The sequence below is a fragment of the Panthera tigris genome, chromosome B2 (assembly GCF_018350195.1).
Source record: "Panthera tigris isolate Pti1 chromosome B2, P.tigris_Pti1_mat1.1, whole genome shotgun sequence".
NCBI lineage: Eukaryota > Metazoa > Chordata > Mammalia > Carnivora > Felidae > Panthera > Panthera tigris.
The window spans coordinates 32,717,745-32,739,998 of record NC_056664.1 but is presented as its reverse complement, the minus strand read 5'-3'; the positions used below and the strand labels follow the sequence as shown (position 1 = coordinate 32,739,998).

Below are 22,254 nucleotides of genomic sequence, written 5' to 3'. Positions count from 1 at the left end.
AGAAAGACAGAGTGGATGTGGAGTCCTCCCAGGACAGGGAGTGCTATGGATTGGGGTGCCCCATCCTGGCCACTCTGCCCACCCCTCTGCCTGTGTGCTGGCTGCTTAGCTCCTTTCTCAGGGCCTGGTGAGGGAGGGAATGAGATTTGGAGGACGAGACAGATGCCCAAGCCTGGAGGATGTGGCTGAGGCCTCTGGGGAGGAACCAGGGAGCCTAGGTCCCCTGACTGCCCCACCTCGTGGGCTTGGGGGAAAGCAGGCTGCCTTGGTGGGAGGGCCTTCGCTCTCTGCCTGCCCTGGCTTCCAGGGTGGGCCCAGCCCGTAAGTGGGGGTGCTGCGGAGGGAGGAGATCTGGGGGTTGCTTGGGGGGTGGCAGGATCGCGGGGATGCTTATTCAGACAGGTTGAGTGGGGAGAGCCATGTGGCAGGGGACAGGGAGGTGTGGGGAGGAGGAAAAAGTGGGCACAGGTGCAGTGTGTGTGAACCTAAGTCCACGGGGGCATTAGGGAGACCCCTCCAGGCAGGAAATCCGGCTGGCTGACTCCCCCTGGGCATCCCTTAGTGCCCGTGGCTTTCCACGTCCCCAGCCTCAAACAAGCGCGTACAACCCCAGGCAGTGGAGGACAGAGAAATGAGGTCATTTCAACAGCGAGCTCTCACTTGAGGATGGGATCTACAAGTCCAAAGTGTTTTGAGTTCCTGGCTGTCAGGCAAGGCAGCAGCTCCTAGGGAAAAGTCAAAGCAGAGTCCAAATCTGTGCCTCTTAAGCTGCACGGCCTGGCCTGAACTTCCCCGTCCTCTAGGACAAAACCGGGCGGAATGAGGGGATGCGGCCCCCACTTCCCGCCCTCACATCACCCTACTTACTCGTCTCTTCCTCTGCCCTGCCTCTGAGATGTTTTCTGCCACTGTGAGTGGGCCGTATGAGGGTGGGGGGCTCTGTCCTCCTCACGGCTGTATCCTAGCCTCGAAAACCTCCCCGGTACCTAACAAGCTCGGTAAACATCTGTAGACTCAGTGAAGGGAAAATCGTGGTAGCATGTGGGCACAGTGTGTTGTTGAACGCAGCGTGAAGCGTGGACGAGCCGGCAGCGGGCCTGGCACCGGTGGGCCTTCTGCCATGTGCTCCTGCTGGCCAGGAGGGCCGGTCCTTTCGCATTTTCCCTCGGGCTCATTGCTGTCTTTGCTGGTCTTGCTTTCTTTCCCAGCTAGACTGTGAGCTCCAAGGTAGGGAGTTTACTTGTTATCACTTCTCAACATCTGATTGTGCCAGGAACGGAGCGGGGCAATTCTCGAGTGAATGCATGCATGCATGAATGAATGCGGATGGATGGATGAGTGAATGAACAAACGAACAAATGCACAGGCCCGGCCTCGCCCTTGGGGAGTGTAGTTGAAGGCAGACACCGACACAGATACCTTGGCTGGGCCTGGAGAACACCGGGAAAGGTCACCAGGCCGCAAATGGAAAGGGCTCAGAGACCACAAAATACAACAGGCAACTGATATCAAGTTTTGCTAGTGGAGTCTCTATGTCACATTCAAGTCGGGGCAGGTGCCTGGAGCCCGGGGGAGTCACGGGGGACAGCTGGCCAGCTCATGGCCTGTTCTCAGGGGAAGAGCGGATTTCGGGAGCCAGAAGGCTGGCAGGAGAAGGGCGGTCCCAGACAGGCACCCCCCACCCCTCCCCTCCGGTGCACTGTGGATGCCACTGGACTGCGAGTGCTGAGCAGCTCCATTTCACAGATGAAATAGGGAGGCTGGGGTGTGCCCTGGCATGTTCTCCATCAGGCTGCACACGTGAGGACTGGAACGCCCTCACTGCCACTTGTGCCTGGAAGGTTTGTCTTGCTTGGGTCCTGGGGTCCACGTTTACCAAGCACGCGACGAATCTAGCAGACAGAAGCTCCTGCCTTCACACAGCTTTTGCTCAGAGGTACGTGCGTCTCCATACAGACCGCATCTTGTTTTATTATATGCGGTCTTTAAATCCCTCACAAATGGGACAGATCAGGTTGCGATTTGCCTTTTCGAGCGACTTTGTGTCCTCCCAGGATTTTGTTGGGCCGACACACGAGAGCTGTTTTCTTTCCATTGGGCAAACACCCATTTCTCCGATCTTCTGTTGTAAAATATTTAGGTCATTTCCGTTTGTTTGCTATTGCGAACGGCGCTGTGGTACATGTCTGGCCGGCTCCCCGTCCCCATGTGTGCGTTTCTGGGGAGGAACGCAGAAGGGGGCGGGCCGGCTTGTAGGCAATCCACACACTTCACTTTACCGGATGTCGCCCTGTGGTCTCCAAAGTGTTCCTTGGACACTCCCTCGTGGAACTGTCCAGCTTTCTCAGACTAGAGGCAGGGCCTGGAGGGACGGGACCAAGGACAAGTCCGTTTTGGCAGGTGGGACGGCATAGGACGAGGGGAAGGTGTGGAGATAGGGCAGGCTCTGTGCTACCTTAGCTGGGGGTGTGCTGGGCACTCACTGCAGGAGGGAGCTTGGAGGGGTGAGGGGGCTGGCGGGGGCCCAGGGAGGTGAGGGGATGCCTCAACCTTCACTGTGGGTTTAGTCTGGGCTGTTACGCTGTGACAAAGCAGGCGGGAAGCAGTGAGAGGGCTGGCCTGGGTTTTAACCCCCTTGGTGCAGTGGTGAGAGCCTCATCGGGAGGTGGGGTCTGCCCCAGCTGCTGTGTGCCCCTGGGCAAAGCGCTGCTCCTCTCTGGCCTCATCCTCCTCGCTCCCTGTCCAGCTTGGGCCAGGAGGTCTCTGAGGTCCCCACGCCCGCATGTGCTCAGATGTTCTTGGCAAGTGCTTGTGGCTTCCTGCCCCTGGCCCTGTGAGCGGAGGCACTGACTTGGCGGGCATCGGAGCCTGTAGCTGGCAGCTGGGGTGCTTGCCGGGGGCTGGGAGGTTGCGGTGTGGAGTGAGGGGCTTGCCAAGGGGGGCTTAAGGGGCCATACCCAGATTCCTGCGTGTCCCCTTCCTTCTTATGATCCTGCGCCTGGAGTCTGGGAGAGGTAGGAGGCTCCAGCCTCTGATCAGAGAGTGTTTTTTGCCACTTAGGTTTAATTCAATTATATGTGCTCTCCGTATGGACCCTTGGATTATTACTTTATCCATTGAGAGAGGCCATGGGGAGAGGAGCAGGGGGTGCAGACAAGTGCACCGTCCCTGACAGAGAGGTTTGAAGAGGGCATCCCAGGGAGCGTTGGCCATGGTCCCCATGGTGATGGTGATGGAGCTGCAGCTTCGGGGACAGCACAGGGGACAGAGGGGACAGAGGGCTGGCGGGCTTGGTGTCTGACTTGGAGTCTTTCTGGGGCCGGGGAGGGGTGGCAGGAGGTAGGGGTCAACAGAGACCCAGTGACCCAGGCCTTTTCTTTCTCAGCCTAAGAGAGGGTTTGGACACAGACCCAGATTGCAGTCCCACTTACTGGCCGTGTCAGCTCCGTCAGCTACCTAGCACCTCCGAGCCTCAGTCCTCCTCTGTAAGATGGGGCTATGAGCACCCGCCCCAGGGTGTGTGAGGACTCGTTGCGCGCCAGGCCTGCAGTGCGTGTTTCAGTAAATGCTGGTCCCTCTGAGGCTACTCTGGTCCTCGGTGCCACTCACTACTGACAGCTTGCCTCATGTCAGCAGAGCCCCTGGTGAGCCAGCCACTTAATCCCCCATTCGGGGGTCCCTGGAGCAGCCGTGCTGACAATTGGGCAGCCACGCAAAGGGACCCTGTGGGTACTTGGTTTCTCACCCTGGGACAGTGACACCAGAGGGCGCTTACTCCAGAGCAGGCAGTGTGCTCAGACATGCCCATGTCTGTGGCCCGCAGGATGTACCCTTGACCTTGTACCCCAACCCATTGTCCACGTGGCCCAAGCCATGACACGTTGGACTGGCAGAAGGGGTGGTTGCCGGAGACAGATGGCTTGCGTTTCAACCCCTACCTCGCCACTGACTGTCTGTGTGACCTCGGGAAGCCACTTAACCTCTCTGTGCTTCAGTTTCTTCATCTAGAAATTGGCGATGTGCCGACGACACCCCAGATGAATGAATCCTTGTAAAATTTGCCGAATAATATTCACCGTGCGTCAGACGCTTCATAAATGTTCACGATTGTTGTTGAGCTCTGCGTAACCCCCCAAACTTCCCCTCCAATCCCCTCCCTCCCTTGGGGTTGTAAGAGTATCCTGCTCAGACCATACTCCCATCTCAGGCACCTTGTGGCTCACGTTCTAGCTGACAGAGCTGTGGTCACTTAATTCTTCTCTCACCAGCAAAATGAAGCGTGCAAGATACGCCCTGGGGTGTCAGGTAGGACCATCCCATGGATCCTCCTGGCGGGGGGGCATGGCCCAGAAAGACCACCTAATCTGTGAGTTCCTCCCTGTTTGAGAACAATTCGCTCCCATTCCCTGCTTCCCTCCCTTCTGCCCTGACCCTCCTCCTCCCTCCTGGAGCCAGGTGGCTCTTTCTTACCCCCCCGTCCAGCCGCCTCCCCTTGTCCATCTGTCTCTCCAGATGGGGGGGAAATGTCACAATTGGCCCACTTTCTAACTGGAAAGGAACCATATGGAGGGTTTAGCTGGGAGCAGAGGGTCTACCCAGCCGCCATTAGTGCGGGGCCAGCGCTGTGGGCAGCAGATTGGCTCCCTTTGGCTCTCTCTGCAGGACCCGGGACTGGAGGGACCAGTCCTACCCAGGCACCCTCCCTCCTTCTCTCCTCCTCTCTCTTTCCCATGAGCTCTGATGACCATGGTCTTCTGTAGCGCTTGGGATTTCTTTGGTGCCTAAGGAGAGACCTCAGGAGCTCCGCCGGCCCCAAAGAGGCAGAAAGTAAGGGAGGGGGGTTCTGGTCAGTGGGTAGGGGCAGAGGGCTGCTTTGCCTGCTGCGGAGAACCAGGGGGTCTACTTCCTGGGGACAGGGATGTGAGAGTGCCCGTGTGTCGTGTGGCCCCAGGCCTGGCAGGTGCCTGGCGCAGAGCAACCCCTCTTGTAGCGAGGGTACCTTGTTTCTCCCCAGAGTGTCCCACATCTGACTGCTTACGCCTCCTCCCTCAGACTCAGCTCAGGGTCACTGCCTTTGGGCAGCCCTTCCTGCTTGCCACCTCCCTCCTTGCCCAAGGGTAGAAGCCCTTCCTGGGTGGTGGGGCTTGGGTTTTGATACTTTTCCTGGTGGGGTAGGGTGTGTGTCCCAGGACTGTGGGCCCCTCGCAGCGCAGGCCCCCACACAGAGGTGCGTGGAACCTGTGCAGAAGCATCAGGTGGCCTCGGCATGGGCAGAGAGGCCATTTGGAAGCCCAAGGGTAGCAGCAGCCGGGTGCCCAACCAAGGTAGATGGTTTGAGGCATTGCTGGGTCCCCAAGGGATCCTGTTTGGGGTGGAGCTGGGCTGAGACCCTTGAGCAGAACCCAGAGGAGGCCGACAGTCTTCGATAAAGGATCTGCTTCATTAAGAATAACCCCCCACACTTTTCTATCCGCCGAGCCCTGACTCTGCCACCCGGGGCCCTGGGGTTCTTAATCCCTGGGGGCTCCCCTGCTCCGTATCCCAGCAGGGGCAGGGAACCGTGTGGCCCTGGGCAAGCTACTTCTTTTCTCTGAGCCTTAGGTTCCTCGTCTGTCAGGTGCCGTTGATACCAGAAACAGTGGTCCACAAGTGCTTTTGTGCCAGCTCAGGTGGGATTTGGATGCATGAATGACACCTGTCTCCCGCCAGCCCTGGAGAGACATGTCTAAGGCTGGGGACTGGCTGGGGAAATCTAAAGTGCTCCCAGGGTTTCTGTGAGCCTCACAGATTCTGTGAACCTGGCCCTCAGATTGACGCTGCCTCCCGGATGCTCCCGCAGGCATGGGGCTGGGCTTCTTGTAGGGGAATGAGCTCAGGAGATAGGCAGGCCCTGGCGTCTTTTCTCCCCCACCCCCCCCCACCCCCACCCAGGACCCAGGCAGGCAGGCAGTGGGCCAGGGAAGAAGGAGAGACAGGGGGGCTCCCAAAGACTCCCTGACCCCTTCCGAGCTCCTCCTGAAGCACTCTGTTGGAATGGCTCTTGAACTCCCAGCTGGGAATTTGCTCACGAATAAGATGGGGAGAGGCACCCTGCAGGGCCAAGGAGTGGAGTGGGAGGGGCGCCTGGGTGGCGCAGTCGGTTAAGCGGCCGACTTCAGCCAGGTCACGATCTCGCGGTCCGTGAGTTCGAGCCCCGCGTCAGGCTCTGGGCTGATGGCTCGGAGCCTGGAGCCTGTTTCAGATTCTGTGTCTCCCTCTCTCTCTGCCCCTCCCCCGTTCATGCTCTGTCTCTCTCTGTCCCAAAAATAAATAAAAAATGTTGAAAAAAAAAATTAAAAAAAAAAAAAAAAAAAAAGGAGTGGAGTGGGAGCTGGGGAGCCTACCTACGGAGGAGTCTGTGAGTGCCCGGAGAGGAGCTTGGGAAGACCTGGATGGCCGGCCGGCCCGGGATGTGCCCGGGATGTACCCGGTTTTCCCGGCTCGTACATACGCAGGATGTACGGGTACGAGCCAGCAGCCACACGGTGCTCTTGCCGAGGGGGCCTGTTGATAATATGTGCACTAACTCACTTAGCTTTGTAACAACCCTGTAAAGTAAGTAGTAGGAGTGTCTTCACTTTGTAGATGATGTATTTGAGGCACAGAGAGGTTCAGTAACCACCCTGACGTCACACAGTAAGTAGTAAGCAGCAGAGCTGAGGTTGACACCTAGGCGGCCCAGCTCCTCAACACTGCTGTATCGTCTCTTGCTAGCAGCCTGTTTATATATGGGGGAACTGAGGCACAGAGAACTTAAGTGACATGTCCAGGGTCATCCAGCTGGTGAGTGGTGGAAACGAACTTTGTAGTGTGGCCGTTGTAAAAAAAATTTTTAACACTGTATTTATTTTTTGAAAGAGCACTAGTGGGGGAGGGGCAGACACACACACACACACACACACACACACACACACACACAGAATCTGAAGCAGGCTCTAGGCTCCGAGCTGTCAGCACAGAGCCGGCTGCAGGGCTCGAACCTGTGAACCGGGAGATGATGACCTGAGCCACAGTCGGACGCTTAACCAACTGAACCACCCAGGTCCCCTGTACTGTGGCTGTTCTAACCACACAGCCTGTGCCTAGAAATCAGGACTTTGGAGTTAGGGGTCCAGCTGGGGGACCAAGGGCAGCCCCTGGCCTCCGTCTCCTGGAGTGAGTGTGTGTCCGAGGGGGTGGGGTGAAGAAGGGACAGACCTATGCTGCCTTGCCCCCCCTCCCCCACCCAGGCTGACTGGTGCCCTTCCCACAGGGGGCGTGTGCATTGCTCAGTCGGTGAAGATACCACGGGAGCCCAAGCCTGGGGAATTTGACAAGATCATCCGGCGCCTCCTGGAGACCTCAAATGCCAGGGCGGTCGTCATCTTTGCCAATGAGGATGACATCAGGTGAGGGCAGGTGGCCGCGGGGTGGGGGTCGGGAGCCAGTCATGGGGAGAGCGGCAGGTCCTGCTAGAGACCTTGCTAGACAAGCCTGACCCCACCTAGGATCCGGAGAGGTGGGGTGGGTAAGTGTGTGAGCTGGGAGACCCCTCAGGCTGGGGCGCAGGCTACTGCTAATGGGTACCCCTCCCGCCTCCCCTACTCTGTTTCCTACATCCGTTCTGCCAACTGGGGTAAGCCGGTACTTTAACAGAGGAGTTAAGGTCCTGGGCTTTGAGCCAAAGCACTTAGGTTCAAATCCTGCTCTCCCTTCTCCTAGCACTGTGACCTGAGGCAAACTTCTCAACCTCTCTGTGCCTCTTTATTGCTTAAAAAAAGGTGGGGGGTTAATGATGCCTGCCTGAGGTTTGAGAACTGAATGCAAGAATGTACATAAAGGGCTTAGAGCAGAGTCCTGCCTAGCAGGTGCCCAGTGTGTGGGGAGCCCCTGCCTCCTTTCCTGGACAAAGCTTGGAGCAGTGGGAAGAGGCCTGGGCTGCGGTTCTAGTCCTGCTTGGGTACACACTCACCCCTGAGCCTCAGTCCCCTCACTGAGCATTTGCAGAGGAAATGGGTGGGCTTTGGGTGCGAGGACCACACAGTATAAATGCTGGGTCAGCTCACCTGTCTGCACGTCTGCCTCTCGTCCTGAGTCAGAATCTCGGGAGCACTTCAAAGATGACCCCTGAGTATCCACCCCTATTAACCCACTTCCCTTCTTCCTGCCTTTCCCCCTGCTACTACCTCTCAGACTGATATCAAGGCCAAGGGGGGGGCCAGACCTCCGCGATTCTCCTGAGGGGGAGAGACACAAGCTCTGAGCTCGGGGAGCCCCAGTCTGGGGAGGGGAGACACAGCCCTCCCCTCAGGGAGCCTCAGCCTGAGGGGGAGACGCAGCTCAGAGTCTGGTGGGGGAGGCATGGCCCTGCATTTGTAGAGGAGGATGAGACGGTAGGAGTGATTCTCCCCAGACCTCCTCCCTCAGATAGCTGGCCTGAGGCGTCATAGCGTGCTGTGCCCTCAGGCCTCCCCTGCCCTCCAGCCCGGCCAAGGCCCCCTGTCCACCCCTGCCCCCATGCGCCTCCTACCCTGTTGCTACCCAGTGTCCATCTGGGTCCTGTTCCCTCCGACACTTTCCCCACTCGGTAAGGACCCCATCCTGGACTCCTGAGTTGCAGCAAAACAGACTTCCCCCAGGAGTCACTGCCAGGTCCCTGCAAGGAAGGAGGGGGAAGTTCTGGAAGATCATTAAGGCCTCAAAAGCCAAAAGACCAGCTCTAAGGGGGAGGTATCTCAGGCAGTGAAAGGCTGGGAAGGGGGAGTCAGGCTGCTGAGCCCGGAAGTTGCTCCTGCCCCCCTCAAGGCTTGAAAGCCTTGAAAGGCTTGAAAGCCCCTTAAATTCTGCCCCAGGACATTCCTGTTACCCACAGGTCTGCCAGCTCCTGGGGCAGGAGGGCCCCTTCAGAGGTCCTTTGCCTCACTTAAATCACTGGTCCCTGCATTCCTGTCCCCGCCCCCACCCCAAAGCCTGGCGCTCAGATCCCATACCCCACCCAGGGGTGCACCCCGCTCTAGACCCCCTGCTTAGCTCAGATGGACCCATGTGCTGGGAGGGAGAGATGAAGGCACTGGGCCATGTATCCCACAGAGGGGAGGGCTGACTCCAGAAGGACCGGTAGCAGGAAGTGTGGGGTGGGGGGTGCAGAGGCATTTCTGGAAATCCACATGTATTTTCAGAAGCAAACAGAAGTAAAAATAAACCCAGGTGACTTTGCAGGGATGGAGGCCTGGGAGCTCTGGTCATCTCTGGCTGGTCAAATGCAAGTGGGTATTAATAGGGCTGTGGGTGTGGCTTCTGAGCAGCCCCCACCCCCCGCTAGATTAATGTGCCCTGGCGGGTGGGGGGCTGCAGCAAATTTGGGGGACCGGGAATATCGAGAGTTGGGAGATGCTGAAGGAGGGAAGGTATGGGCTCTGTGGCCTGGAAACATGTTTGTCCCTGGCAGCCCCAGGCTGTCCCACCCCAGCTGGCTGCCTCCTGCACAGGCCCAGCAGCCACTCTCAAGCCCTGGTGGCTGTGTCCCCGTTTCCAGCATCATAGCCTCTTACTTGCTGTGCAATCCCGAGCAAGTTGCTTGCCTCCTCTGTTCTCCAGTCTCCCCGTCCCACCCACCCCCCCCCCGCCCCCCATGGGAAGCACTGGGTTGGGGGAATTCTTCCCAGTCCTTCTTGGTTTTCTCATCCCTGAGCATCTCCTGTGGGCTGTGCCCTGTGCTGGGCTCTAGGGTCCCTGATTTGATTACGACCAATGTCACAGTAGGACTGTGACACCCTCCATCCAGGAGGGTGTGGAAAGCAGCTCTTTGGAGGCCCTGGGCTTTTGGCACTGGAAGAGGTGGGATGGAGAGGGCTCTGCTGGCAGGGAAGCCCCAAGTGCAGAGGAGTAAGGGTGTAAAGTGTGTGTGTGTGTGTGTGTGTGTGTGTGTGTGTGTATGTGTGTGTTCGCATGTGCACACATATACATGTGAAAAGGATCCAAGAGATGTGGTCGTGGGATTAGGGCCAGGTGACACGAACCCGAGAAGATCCAGGCTGGGTAGATGTAGTTCCAGGGGCCTGAGTCAGATACGGGGCACATACGGTGCAGGGACAGACGTGGCCCTGGGGGCAGGAGTGGGTCTGGGGGAGCATGCTAGGCCTGTGGGCAGGGGTGGGCCCAAGGGACAGGCAGGGGCTACAGGAACAGGTATGGATTGAGAGGGGGGCGGCCATGGGCCTGTAGGCAGGTGTGGGGCAGGGGGAACGATGGGCCTGGGGGGACAGGTGTGTGTCTGGGCAGGGTAAGCCAAGGGCCCCCAAGCAGGTGTGGCCAGGGTGGGGCAGTTGCACGGGCAGACACGGCTGGGCTGGGCTGGCGTGTGTTCCCACAGGCATGTGCTGGAGGCAGCACGGAAGGCTAATCAGACAGGCCACTTCTTCTGGATGGGCTCGGACAGCTGGGGCTCCAAGAGCGCACCTGTGCTGCACCTGGAGGAGGTGGCGGAGGGTGCTGTCACCATCCTCCCCAAGAGGATGTCTGTGCGAGGTAGGCCCGGCAGCCCCGGGGGGCCGCGTGCCGCCGCTCTTGCCTGCCACCACTGTCGGGGTCATCCCCAGCTGTTCCTCCTTCCGTCCCCCTCCTCCATTCCTCGCCCAATCCTCATCTTCCCGCTTCCCGCCTCTTTCCTCCACCTTGGCCCACACCTTCTTTGTGCTGATGTTCTAGGCTGCGCGGCCTTTCTGGCTACACTCAGCCCCGCTGGGATTCAAATCCAGATTCAGGACCTTTCTTCTCCCTTCTCAGATATTTTTGGGCGTGGGGAACATGGGGCACGTGTGGCACATACAGGAAGCTTATTTATCAAGGACTTTCCTTCATCCCCAAACACTTCTCTCATCTGGGACGAAGAGGCAAGGCCCTCGCCCTGCCTGGGGCAAGTCCTCTGTCAGAAGGGGCTGGGAGCTCCCAGCAGGTGACAAGAAGAGGGTGCTGTGCTGGGGGTGGGGGTGGGGGGCAGGGTTCTCCCTGCAGGGCTGCCTGGGTCTGGCAAGCCCTGGGTGGTGTTGGGGTTGGGTCTGTCCTGCCCGGCATCCCTTCTTCTTGGGGCAGAACCCACAATTACCCTGGGCAGGGACGGACTGCCCTGGCCAGAACCTCGCTGTGAGTGAGGCGTGAAGTTCCCATTAATGGCTCAATTTGGCAGGGATCTCACTGTCCTCACCACAGGGGAGGCAGACTCCCAGAGCCTTCTCCCCTGCTCTTGCTTCGTTAAATAGAATGCAGCACTGATGGAGCTGGGAAGGCCTGCAGACATCTGTCTCTACCGAACTTTCCAAGACACCAAGGCCGGAGCATGGGAGGCACTTGCTCAAGGTCACACAGCAGTGTTCTCTCTTTGCCCTGAGGCAGAGGGAGTACAGGCCACAGAAGTTTCCACATTACCCTTCTCAGCCTCGAGCCATAGTAAATACAAAATAACAGTAACTCTGGCTATTGGTAGACATCTCATTTAGTCTTCTCAGCAACCCCACAGGACACTTTTATCCACATTTAGTAAATGAATGCATTAAGGCTCAGAGAGATTAAGTGGCATATAGTGGCTATTAAGTCGCATAGCTGGGATTAGAACCCCAGAACTTGCTTGACAAAGTCCCTTTCCTCTCTGGGATATTAGAGAAGACTTTGAGCAGTGGTTCTCACCTGGGGGTGATTTGACCCCCAAACGCCCTTTGGCAATGTCTGGAGACATTTTTGGTTGTCACAACTGGGGGGGGGGGGAGGCGGTGATGCTACGGGCATCGAGTGGGTGGAGTCTAGGGATGCTGTTCACATCCTGCACTGCACAGGACAGTCCCCCACAACAGAGAATGATGGGGCCCCAAGTGTCCAGAGCACCAAGGCTGGGAGGCCCTATCCTAGCCCAGTCCCTCACCGATGTCAGCTTTTCTCCAGCAGCTGGCTCCTACAGCCACTGAGCCTCCACTTGAACCCGGCCCTAGACAGGAAGCTCACCACATGGTGTGGACCCTACTGAACTTCTGGAACTTTTGGCCCACCCCAAAGAGCTCAGTCAACTGGGCACATTACCTGGAACAGTCATCAATACAGAAGGGGCACTGGGAGGAGAGCCGAGGCATTCTTCACCCGCCAGCCTGCCCACCCCGGGGGGGGGGTGGGGGCTGGTTCTGGGCTTAGAGCTGTGTTGGTGAGTCCTCTTTGGAACATCTGAAGGAGGAAGCCGTGTCTGTCAATGATGGGGCAGTTCTGGACTTGAAGGCAGAAGATCTAGGCCCTGGTCTTGCTGTGTGACCTGGGTCATCCCCTCCCCTCTCTTGTCTGGTCTTTTCAGAACCAGAGAGCTTAGGTGCCCCCAGCTTTGGTCAGCCCCCACCAGACTCTCTGTTCTGATCGCAGGACGCCCAGGTGGCTCCTTCTCACAGAGGCCCGATATTAGCATTCTGGTGGTTAAAAGGCAAAGCACCTCACCGGGCACTTCTCTTCCATAAAGGCAGCAGTTGTAAGATTACACGTGCTCCCCCTGGGACTTAATACAGCTCTTTTCATCTTGAATGAAATGAAAAGCTCCACATTTTGTTTTTTTTCCCCGGCCGGGCCCTGGATCAGAGGCTATGCTCTTCCCTTCCTCCCTCCCTCTGCTTGGGGCATCCCTAAATCTCTGGGTAGTGGAGGCGGCAAGGGCTGGGGGCAGGTGGGGAAGGGGGGCGCGAGGCCCTGACGTCTTGGTTGGTTCCCTGCCAGGCTTCGACCGCTACTTCTCCAGCCGCACGCTGGACAACAACCGGCGCAACATCTGGTTTGCCGAGTTCTGGGAGGACAACTTCCATTGCAAGCTCAGCCGCCACGCGCTCAAGAAGGGCAGCCACGTCAAGAAGTGCACCAGTGAGCACGCGCGGGGCGGGGCCAGGCTGGGCCTGGGGGGTGGGGGGTGGGCCTACCGCAGGAGTGGGGCGGGCCGTGGGGGGGGGTGGAGCCTGGGGGCGGGGTTTGAGGGGGCGGTTCGGGGCCATTCTGGATGGAGGGCTTGGGTGTGGGAGGGCTCAGAATCCGAGAAACACGAAAATGCTCTCATGCATACTTGATGCTGCTGGGGATGGTGGGGGGAAGGGGCTCCTGGATGTCGGCAGAGTTTCCCTCCGGCCTGTGGCCACCTCGGGGTCCATCTGGATGTCCCTAGGACGAGCCCTCGGGGTCCATCTGGATGTCCCTAGGACGAGCCCACAGAATTGACCCCAGCTGCCCTGTGTGGGAGTCCAGAAGCTCACCGGTGTGAGCATTGTGCAGAAACCTCTCGGTTCCCTCAGCCATTCAACGAACGCCAGTTTGATTCTCAGGGTGTGCCTGGCCCTGTTCTAAGCGCTGTGGATATAGCACCGAATGAGAGTCAAAAATCTCTTGGAATTTTTATCCTAATAGGAAAACGTTTAATCGAGATAAATAAATCAACTATAGAATATGTCAGAAAGAAAATGTGCAGTAGAAACAAAACAAAACAAACCAAAAAAAGAGAGATGGCCTTCCTGTAAAGGTAGCATTCGGGCATAGTCCTGAAAAGGATAGGGAATGAGCCCCAGGAGGATGGGACAATGGGTCCGTTTTACAGATTGGAAAAGAGGCTTAGAGAAGGTAAGTAAAGGGACCTGAGTTCTCATAGATGGAGGGTGGTTGAGCAGGATTTGAACTCAGGTCTGAGCTCTAGGCCCTAAGTCCCCTAGGGTAGCCATCATGGTGTGTTCACATTTGTATACATTCAGGTGTGGGTCCTTGTGTGCTCTTGGTCTGGGCAGTCCTGTAGCAGGATCCTGCCTCAGTGACTTTGAGGGGGCTCCGGGTGTCTTCAACATGAGTGGTACCTATGTGAGGATGGTGAAGTCCCTCTTGTACCCTTCTGGGCTATTCTGTGTAGCTTGGGAGGAGGGCCAGATGAGCACAGGGCCACCTGACTGGGTGCAGGGACATGCTGCATGGAATGTTAGGCAGTGGGGAGATCGCCAGGGCTGGGGGAGGAGGAAGCGTGATTAGGTTGGTGGGCAGGTGAGGTGGATGCTGCCCTCTGGTGGCCAGGGCCCTCTGGGAATCAGGAATATTGGCCACTTAGGACCATGGGTATCCCCTGGGGCCCAGCAGGCAAGCTCATGTGCGGGTGTATGTGGCAGTGTGTGTGTGCACACACGGGTGTGTGTGATTGTGTATGTGCATGAGTTGGTATGTCTAAGGGAGAAGGGGTATGTGTGTATTTGTCTTATGTGGGGGCTTATGTTCCTGGATGAGCTAATAACCATAAATACCACTGTGTGTTAAGTATCTGTTGTGTTCCAGATACTTTACAGACATTATCTCATTTCACTCTTAAAACAGCTCTAGGGACTTTTGTGATCCCCGTATTATACAGGATACTATGGGGAGTCAGAGAGGCCAAGCAACTTGCCAAAGGCTGCACAGCAAATGCCTTCATCAGGCAGCAATCACGGAGGAGGTTTAAGAAGTACAAACATGCCTGAGCACAGGAGACTGAACCTTCATGGGTAGGGTGACCGAGCTTCTTGTTCACTCCTTTTCTCCTGGTATAATGTTTGAACACATCCCTTTTACTCTTAAAAGCGCCTAAGTGGCGTTGGAAAATGGTGAGTTCACCCTGATTATAGGTCACCAGGCCTGACTCGAGGATGGGAATAGGTGAGACTGGAGCTGGGGGCAAGATGGGTATCTGGGGCCTCCCGTGTCTAGCCTGCCAAAGGCGAGGGGCTTTCTGGAGTCACCTCTTGGTCTGGGAGGGGCGGGAGGGAGAGGGCCTTGGTCAGCCCCCGTAGGCTCTACCCAGACGCCCAGGTCTCGGGTCAGGATTCGCAAACGTCTCCCGCCGCCACGCTGGTGAACTGGGGAGAGGGGTACATCTCCGCAGCCCCGAGGGAGATGTTTGGGCTGTAGGAGCAGGTGGAGGAAGGAGGCCTAGAGCAGAATCCAGAAGAGTGTAGAGCTTCCCTGCGAGCCTGAGGCACGCTCTGTGACCTCTCTGGGCCTTTGCTTTCTTATCTGAGAAATGGGATTGATGGTGAACCGGGTCAGAGAGTATCTCGGGGTGGAAGTGACAAAGTATTAATGAAGAACTTGATGAATTGGGAAATGGTGGCTCTCAGGCCCGACTGTGCATCAGAATCACCTGGGAGCTTTTAAAACTATACCAGCACCACCCCAGACCCATTACATCAGAACCTGAGGGGTGGGGCCTGGCCTACGGGTTTTGGGAGAGCTCCCCCAGGCGATTTTATGTGTACCTAGGGTTGGGAACCGGGGTGGGGACAGCCTTGTTCACGGTGAATTTCCATGGGAGCTTTTAAAGCTACCGATGCCTGACTCCCACCCCCAGACATTCTGAGGGAATTGGTTCTGGGTGCAACCTGGGCATCGGGATTTTTTTAAAAAGTCCCCCGGGGGCGGCGCAGTCGGTTAAGCGTCCGACTTCGGCCGGGTCACGATCTCGCGGTCCGTGAGTTCGAGCCCCGCGTCAGGCTCTGGGCTGATGGCTCGGAGCCTGGAGCCTGTTTCCGATTCTGTGTCTCCCTCTCTCTCTGCCCCTCCCCCGTTCATGCTCTGTCTCTCTCTGTCCCAAAAATAAATAAAAAACGTTGAAAAAAAAAATTAAAAAAAACAAAAAAGTCCCCCAGTGGTTCTACTGTGCAGTAAAATGTGGCAGCCCCTGGCTCAGAGGGAGAGGTGGTGATGGGAGGGAGGACGGCTTGCACCCCAGACCTGCAGATTGGGGGAAGGCATGAACAAAAGAGCTGAGGCTGGCATGAACACAGGTGGTGAGGAGAAGGACAGCACGATACAGCTGACCCTGAGCCCTCCTGCTGTAGCTGAAGCCCCGGGAGAGGCTGGCAAGAGTCCCAGCGTGGCCCCAGGTCAGGCACGGTGAGCCTGTCTATCTCGGGCTACGTGAGGAGCAGGGCTACAGCCAGGAATGTTGGTTCGTGGGGCCTGAGACCCACCCTGGGTGAGGGGGAGGCGGCTCTGGCTTCCCATGGCCCCACCCAGGTTTGAGCTGAGCCGCTCCCTTAGGAGAATATCTTAGGCCCGGGGGCCTGGGTGACACCCACGGAGTGCTGCTCTGCCCCGGGACAGCTGGTGGTGGGGGCGGGGAGGGCAGGGGAAGGACTCATCCCCGGGTCTGGATCTGAACTCTGTGTCCTCCCTGCTGTGAGACCTTGGACAGGTCATTTCACCTCTCCGATTGTCAGAGAAGGCAGGGGAGTCACTGCCCATCTCTGTGGGCTGTGGTGAGGATGGGGGCGGGGGGATACCGTGCACGAAGAGGCTAGCTGCAAAGTGATGTGTATGATCAGTGTTGGTACCGTGGTTGTTGATATGGAGGGTGAGTGGGAGAGGGGGATTTCCAAGTCTGTTGGTACCAATTCCGTCAGCTGTAGGATCCCGGATGCAAGAGGACAGTTGGTAAAGGCACAGGTGCAGCACCCATTTTAGGGAAGAGGCTACTGAGGCCATTTGAGAACATCATAGCACTAGAAAATTGGCAGAACTGGATTTATACCCAGGCAGCCCGGCCCTAGGGCTGGTGCTGCTGTCTCTCCTGTGTCCTTCCTTCCCACTTCTCCAGGCCCCCTCAGTCTTGCCGCTCCCCCCCACCCCCGCCCCCACCAGCCCAGGCAGGCTCTCTGTTCTCTACGTACCCCCAGTCTGTCTCCAGAGTCTGGCTTCCCACTTACTTCTTCCAGGACGCCTGGCCCTCAGCACTTGGTGGCCTCCTATTGGCCCACTCTGGTCCCCTTGATGCGAACAGATTCCACAGTTGGCCTCTGCCTGTTTCAGTCCCACATGCCGCTCCTGGAGGGCGCCACTTCCCCAGCACCTCCAGCCTGCGTGCCGAATGGCTGGGGAGAGAACGGCTGTGACCGGACATAGTCTCAAAAGAGCAGCAGATATTGGCATTTGGAGATCGGGCTGGTATGTCTCCAAATGGTAAGGGTGAGAGCAGACCTGGGTGTGAGGCCTGGTGCGGCCGCTTCCTAGCTGTGGGACCTTGGCAGGGCGTTTTACCTCTTGAGGCCTCGGTTTCCTCACCTGTAAAACGGGAATCACGGTACCCATGGCCATCCCCGTCCCAGCAGAGCTGTCTCGCTCCCCTTTTCCCAGGGAAGGGATGGAAGTGATCTGTGGGGAGCGCTTGCAAATTGCCCAGGGACCATCCTTCACCTGAGCCAGGTAGGGGTCCCTGAGTGGCGAGTCTTTGCAGCTGTCAAGGCCCAGGGGAGCCCTCCCCATCTCCCGGGCCCCTCCCTGGGAGCACGCAGAGAGGGTTCGGGAATTAAAGCCGTAAACAAGGCAGATGTAGCATCTATCTTTTTGACAGCCTGCCAGCCAGGTGATGGCTGAGCAGAGGAAGGCCCGGTTTATGAGGAAACAGGAGAAATTTACTGCCTGCTGTTCCCAGGGGCTGGGAACTCCGAGAGGGAGGGTGGCCTCATGGCAGCTGGGATGTGTGGGGAGACTCCTGTCACGCAGACCGCGCTAACAGCCACAACACCACCACCAATGGTAACAACAGCTAGTCGTTAGATAGCATTTGTTACTTGTCAAGCTCTGTTCTAGTGGTTTGCTTTTAATCTTCCTGGCAACCTCTTTTACAGATGAGGAAACTGAGGCACAGAGAGGCTAAAGACTTGCCCAAAGTCACAAGATCATGAGTAGCAGAGGCTGGGATTTGAACCTGGCCAGTCTAGCTCCACAAATATCCCGCCTCAGAGCAGCTGATGTCCTAGCCCCGGGGCCTTCCTGGCTATTCCAAGCCTGGCTTTGAAGGATCTTCCTATTCGCACGTTCCCAAAGGAACCCAAGAAAGCCTCCTTCCTGGGGGAAGGAGGGAAGACCAACATTTGGGATTACCCATTATCTCCAGTGGGTGCCAGCCCATGCCACCCATTAGAGCAATTCATCTTTACTCAAGCCATCAGCCACTTGGTGGCCGGAGGGCTCCCTGCCACCCCCCGGCCCCCAGTGCCGCTTCTCACTGGTTCCAGCGGCTTTCACGGAGGCTGATTGCATGCCACCCCCGTGCTGGGCTCTGTAAGGGGCACTGGCCTGCCCGGGGAGCTCCCACTGCAGCTGGGAGACAATACAGCTTTTCAGACAAGGTGACGGTGGGTAGGATAGCCTCAGCAGTCAGTGCCACGGGTCTCCAGGGAGGGCCGAACCGTGAGCCTGGAGAGAGCAGACTCAGGAAGTCACTTGGAAGGAAATGGAAAGTTCTGGGGGATCAGGGAGGTTGCACTTTTAAATCATGAGGTCAGACGTTCTTGCAGAGAAGGTGATGCTTGAGCCAAGACCCAAAGGTAGTGAGAGAGCCAGCCGTGTGGAGACCCGGGAACGAGCTTGCCAGGCGGAGGGCACAGTGCGTGCAAAGGTCTGGAGGCAGGCTCACACCTGGCAGGCCTGGGGAGCAGTGAGGAGGGCCCAGTGGTTGAAGCGGAGAGTATTAACAGGAAGGAGGTGAGGTTAGAGACGCGGGGCTGGCTGGCCCATCCCAGTGGGCCTTGTAGGCAGTTTGTCGGGATTTAGTCTTTTATGCAGAATGAGACAAAGCCATTGCGGGGTTTGAAAAGAGGATTGATGTGATCCGATTCCTGTTCTCACAAGCTCACTCTGCGGCCTGGAAAGGAGGTGGGGTGAGGGTAGAGTGGGAGACCAGTTCAGAGGCCAGTGCTGTAGCCTGGGCAGGAGGTAATGGGGCCTGGAGCAGGTGGTGGCCCTGGAGGTGGGAAGGGGTCAGATTTCTTTGTCCGTTTGGCAGAGTGGCCATGGAGTTCACTGGAGGATTTGAGGTGAGAGAAAGAGGACAGGAAATCAAGGGTGGCTGCATGGTTCTTGGGCGTGCACGAGATGGGTGGAGGAAGGCTGGGCTGGGGGGGGGGGGAAGCCAGGAGCCCAGTTTAGGCCTGAGATGCCTGTTGGATGTGGGTGTAGAAGCCTGGCTGGCCTTGGGATTTGGGGAGTTGTCAGCACATGGATGGGGCTGGCTGGGGACACCAAGGGAGGGAGTGTCGTTGGGGTCCCTGCACTGAGCCCTGGACACTGAGATGTCAAGGGGTGGGGAGAGGAGCCGGCACAGGAGTGGAGACCAGAGCTCGGTCCCCATCATGCACTGTCACGCTGCAGGTGAGATGGGACGGAGAACGGGTGAGGGGATTTGGCAGTGTGGGGAGACTCCTTGGAGAGATGGGTGCCAGACCAGGATTGGAGTTGATCAGGAAGACAAGGGAGAGAAATTGACGATGGTGGGTAGGAACAATGCTTTGGAGAAGTTCCATTGTACACAGAGAAAGAGGGATGCTAGCTGGGGGCGGGGTGTGTGGGTCAAGAGAGGGTTTTTGTTTGTTTAAATGGGGGGAATGACAGCATATCTCCACGCCGATGGGAAAGATCCACTGGAGGGAAAGCCAGGTTCTGCCGGAAGAGGAAGGAACATGACTGGGTGATGGGGGAAAGGAGGCGACCGTGTGGGGCTACTGTGTTTCCTGTCCCTGGAGCTGCCTCCCCTTTGCCCCCAGGTCCCGTCCTACCCTGTCCAAGAGAGTTAAGCCCAGGCTCTCCTCCTGGGCAGAGGTGCACAGGCCTTAGAATCGGCAAGGGGCAGAGAACGGCCTTGCTTGCTCTTCTCCAGGTATTACTCTTGTCTAGTGGTCCTGGGTGCCGGGTGCCTTTCACAGACCAGGGGACCAGAACTCAGAGATGCTAAGCAACTCACCAGGACTGCAAGAGGCCGAACGGGGGAGGGGAGGTTCAGGCTGCTCCCATCTGGCCCCGACACACATATCCTGTTTCTCGAACTGGGGATCTGTGAACATCTGGAGACATGTGCTTGAAGTCAGACTCTCAGGGACCTAGGAGTTCCAGGACGAGACTTGAACTTTGCTTTTTCATGCAGCGGCCATCCAGAAGGTATCTTTACCAATTTCAGAGACAGAGCTTCTCCACTGCTGTGGTCATCTGCAATTGGGAGTCTCTGTCACAGCTGGGACCACCAACTTCCAATGTCAATATTTTCATCCTGGGGTCATATTCTTGCGGGTCCGCAAGAATCGTTTACCTTCGAAAGGGGCCTGCAGCTGGGCTGTACCACCACAGAGCCAGAGAGAACACCTGGGAGACAGGAGTCCTCCTCGACTGGCCAGGTCACCTTATCTCGTGCCACTGAGGTGGTGATCCCCATCTGCCCCAACCGGTAATCCCGGAGACACCTGAGGTGGTTCCCTGGGACAGAGAGGGGAGAGTGGATGCTGGGTTTGGGGAAACAGGCTGAGGGACAGAGGGGACCAGGCTGAGTTAGAGATACCTCAGACTGGAAAGCAGGTGTCTTGATGGAGGGCAGGGCTCAGCAGGAACCAGGGTATGAGGCTGAAGAATAGGAATGGGACCCTGGACAAGGGATAGTCTGTCATGTGATTTTGGGGCACGGCGGGCAGGACTGGGGAGCGTGGAGCCCAGCCTCAGGAGCAGGACTCAGGGGACCCTCAGAGAAACCTGTGTGTTTCAGGGAAGTGACAGGGAGAATGCCTCAACCACAGGCGGTCAGGAAAGAGGGGGATGGCCAGAAAGCACAGTGTGGCAGCTTTGTCTCCCCATCTGTGTATCAGCGGGCGGGCTGACCTGGGCCCCTGTCTTCCTGGGGTGGGCACCCCACGCTTATCTCAACTGGAGGGAAGGAAAGCCAGCCTGTGCCAGGCTGTAGGCAGGACAGAAGGGGTGCCCGGGCTTGGGGAGAGGCCCCTGGCTGTGGGATGCTGCCCGGGGGAGGAGGGCCCAGGAGGACAGGAAACAGGTTTACAAAGCCCTTCTGTATATAAGGTATGATGCTGTGTGTTATGTCTGTGCCCCCTTCATCCTCCCGCTGGCCCCTCAAGGTCAGTATGAGTACCTCGAATTTATATTTGAGGAATGGAGATCTTACTTGACCTAGGTCATAGAGCTGGTCCATGGTGGAGCCAGGAGACAGGCCCCGCTGGGTGGATCCTGGGACCCTCTTACGCTTCTCCCTGGAAGTCTGCCCAAGGGATGAACACTGGTGTGTATGTTTGCATATTTGTATGTAAATTCAGGCTTCTACGTGTAGATGTGTGTGTTGTGCCCACGCACCTTGCTGGATTACACGTGGCTGTGACTGTGGACGTGCCAGCCCCTCCCCCCCCAGTCCCCTCGGTGCTCCCCCACCCTGTCTCTGCCAGTGGAGTTAATTAATGCCCCTGGGAGCAGCCCTTGGACCAAGATTGGCAGGAGCTAGAGTGTCTCCTCAGATGGGCAACACTGTGTCTGTGACGCAGTGTCCCGGCGGTCCCCAGCGGGGTTGAGCCCACCCGGTATCAGCTGCCTCCCTTCCCCATTTCTGGTTCCTACCCCCTGCTGGTGCTTCTGGGTGTCACCTCCCAAAGAAAACACTTGCGGGCTTCTTGGCCCAACAGTGGGTGAATCCGTTGGTGACTCTGGATGAGTGCCACGCGATATATATGTTACCTGTGCTTATATGTGTTTGAACACGGGTGTGTGTATAGACCTTGTGTATCAATGCATGCAGGTGCATGCATAGACGTGTACATGCACGAGTATACACGTAATTGATTTTGCATTCCTTTACGTGAGGGAGCTGCTTCAAGAATGCGTGGCACGCGAGTGAGGGAGGAACTCAGGAGGGTTGCAGTTAGGTGGGGTGAGTTGTGGGGAGGTGATGGGGGAGATGAGGAGGAACTCTGATTATTTCAACCTTGAAAACTCATTTCAATTACAATTTACAACCTGCAGACAAAGGCTGCAGTCACCGTAGTAACCATCGCTGCAGGGTTTTGACGGAGAAAATCCTCTCCCGATGCTTTCCCGGCTGGCTGTCACCCGTGGCAGAGCCAAACGCATCTCTGGCTCACTGTACCCGGGGACACAATTAGGACATCTTCAAACTGTTGCTGCTGTCATTGCCACCATGTGTCTGGGATTTGTCTCTTCCGATAGCTCTCAGAAATGTGTGTCATGCTTCCTTCCGGAACTGCCTGGGCCTGGGGGTCCCGCCTATCCATGAGGGGATTTCCTGACTCCCCCTTCTCTCCATGGCCACTACCTCCTCTAGCCCTGGAGACAGGGATCCTTGACCTCTGGGCCCCAGAGGGAGGGAAGGAGGCAGACCAGGGACTGGATGGAGGGAGAAGAAGGGGAGGCACTGTTCAGGGTGGAGGAAAC

The 22,254-nt window shown here is 57.3% G+C and overlaps 1 protein-coding gene across 4 annotated transcripts in view; it reads left to right on the top strand.

Annotated features, from left to right (window-relative positions):
- Nucleotides 1–22,254, top strand: part of GRM4 (glutamate metabotropic receptor 4) — a 116,159-nt gene that overhangs the window by 71,967 nt on the left and 21,938 nt on the right. For all 4 annotated transcript variants that reach the window (XM_042986143.1, XM_042986144.1, XM_042986146.1 and 1 more), the window contains 3 exons: nt 7,292–7,427; nt 10,391–10,545; nt 12,760–12,900. In XM_042986143.1, coding sequence (XP_042842077.1) covers nt 7,292–7,427; nt 10,391–10,545; nt 12,760–12,900 — 432 coding nt within the window. The remainder of the gene's footprint in view (nt 1–7,291; nt 7,428–10,390; nt 10,546–12,759; nt 12,901–22,254) is intronic.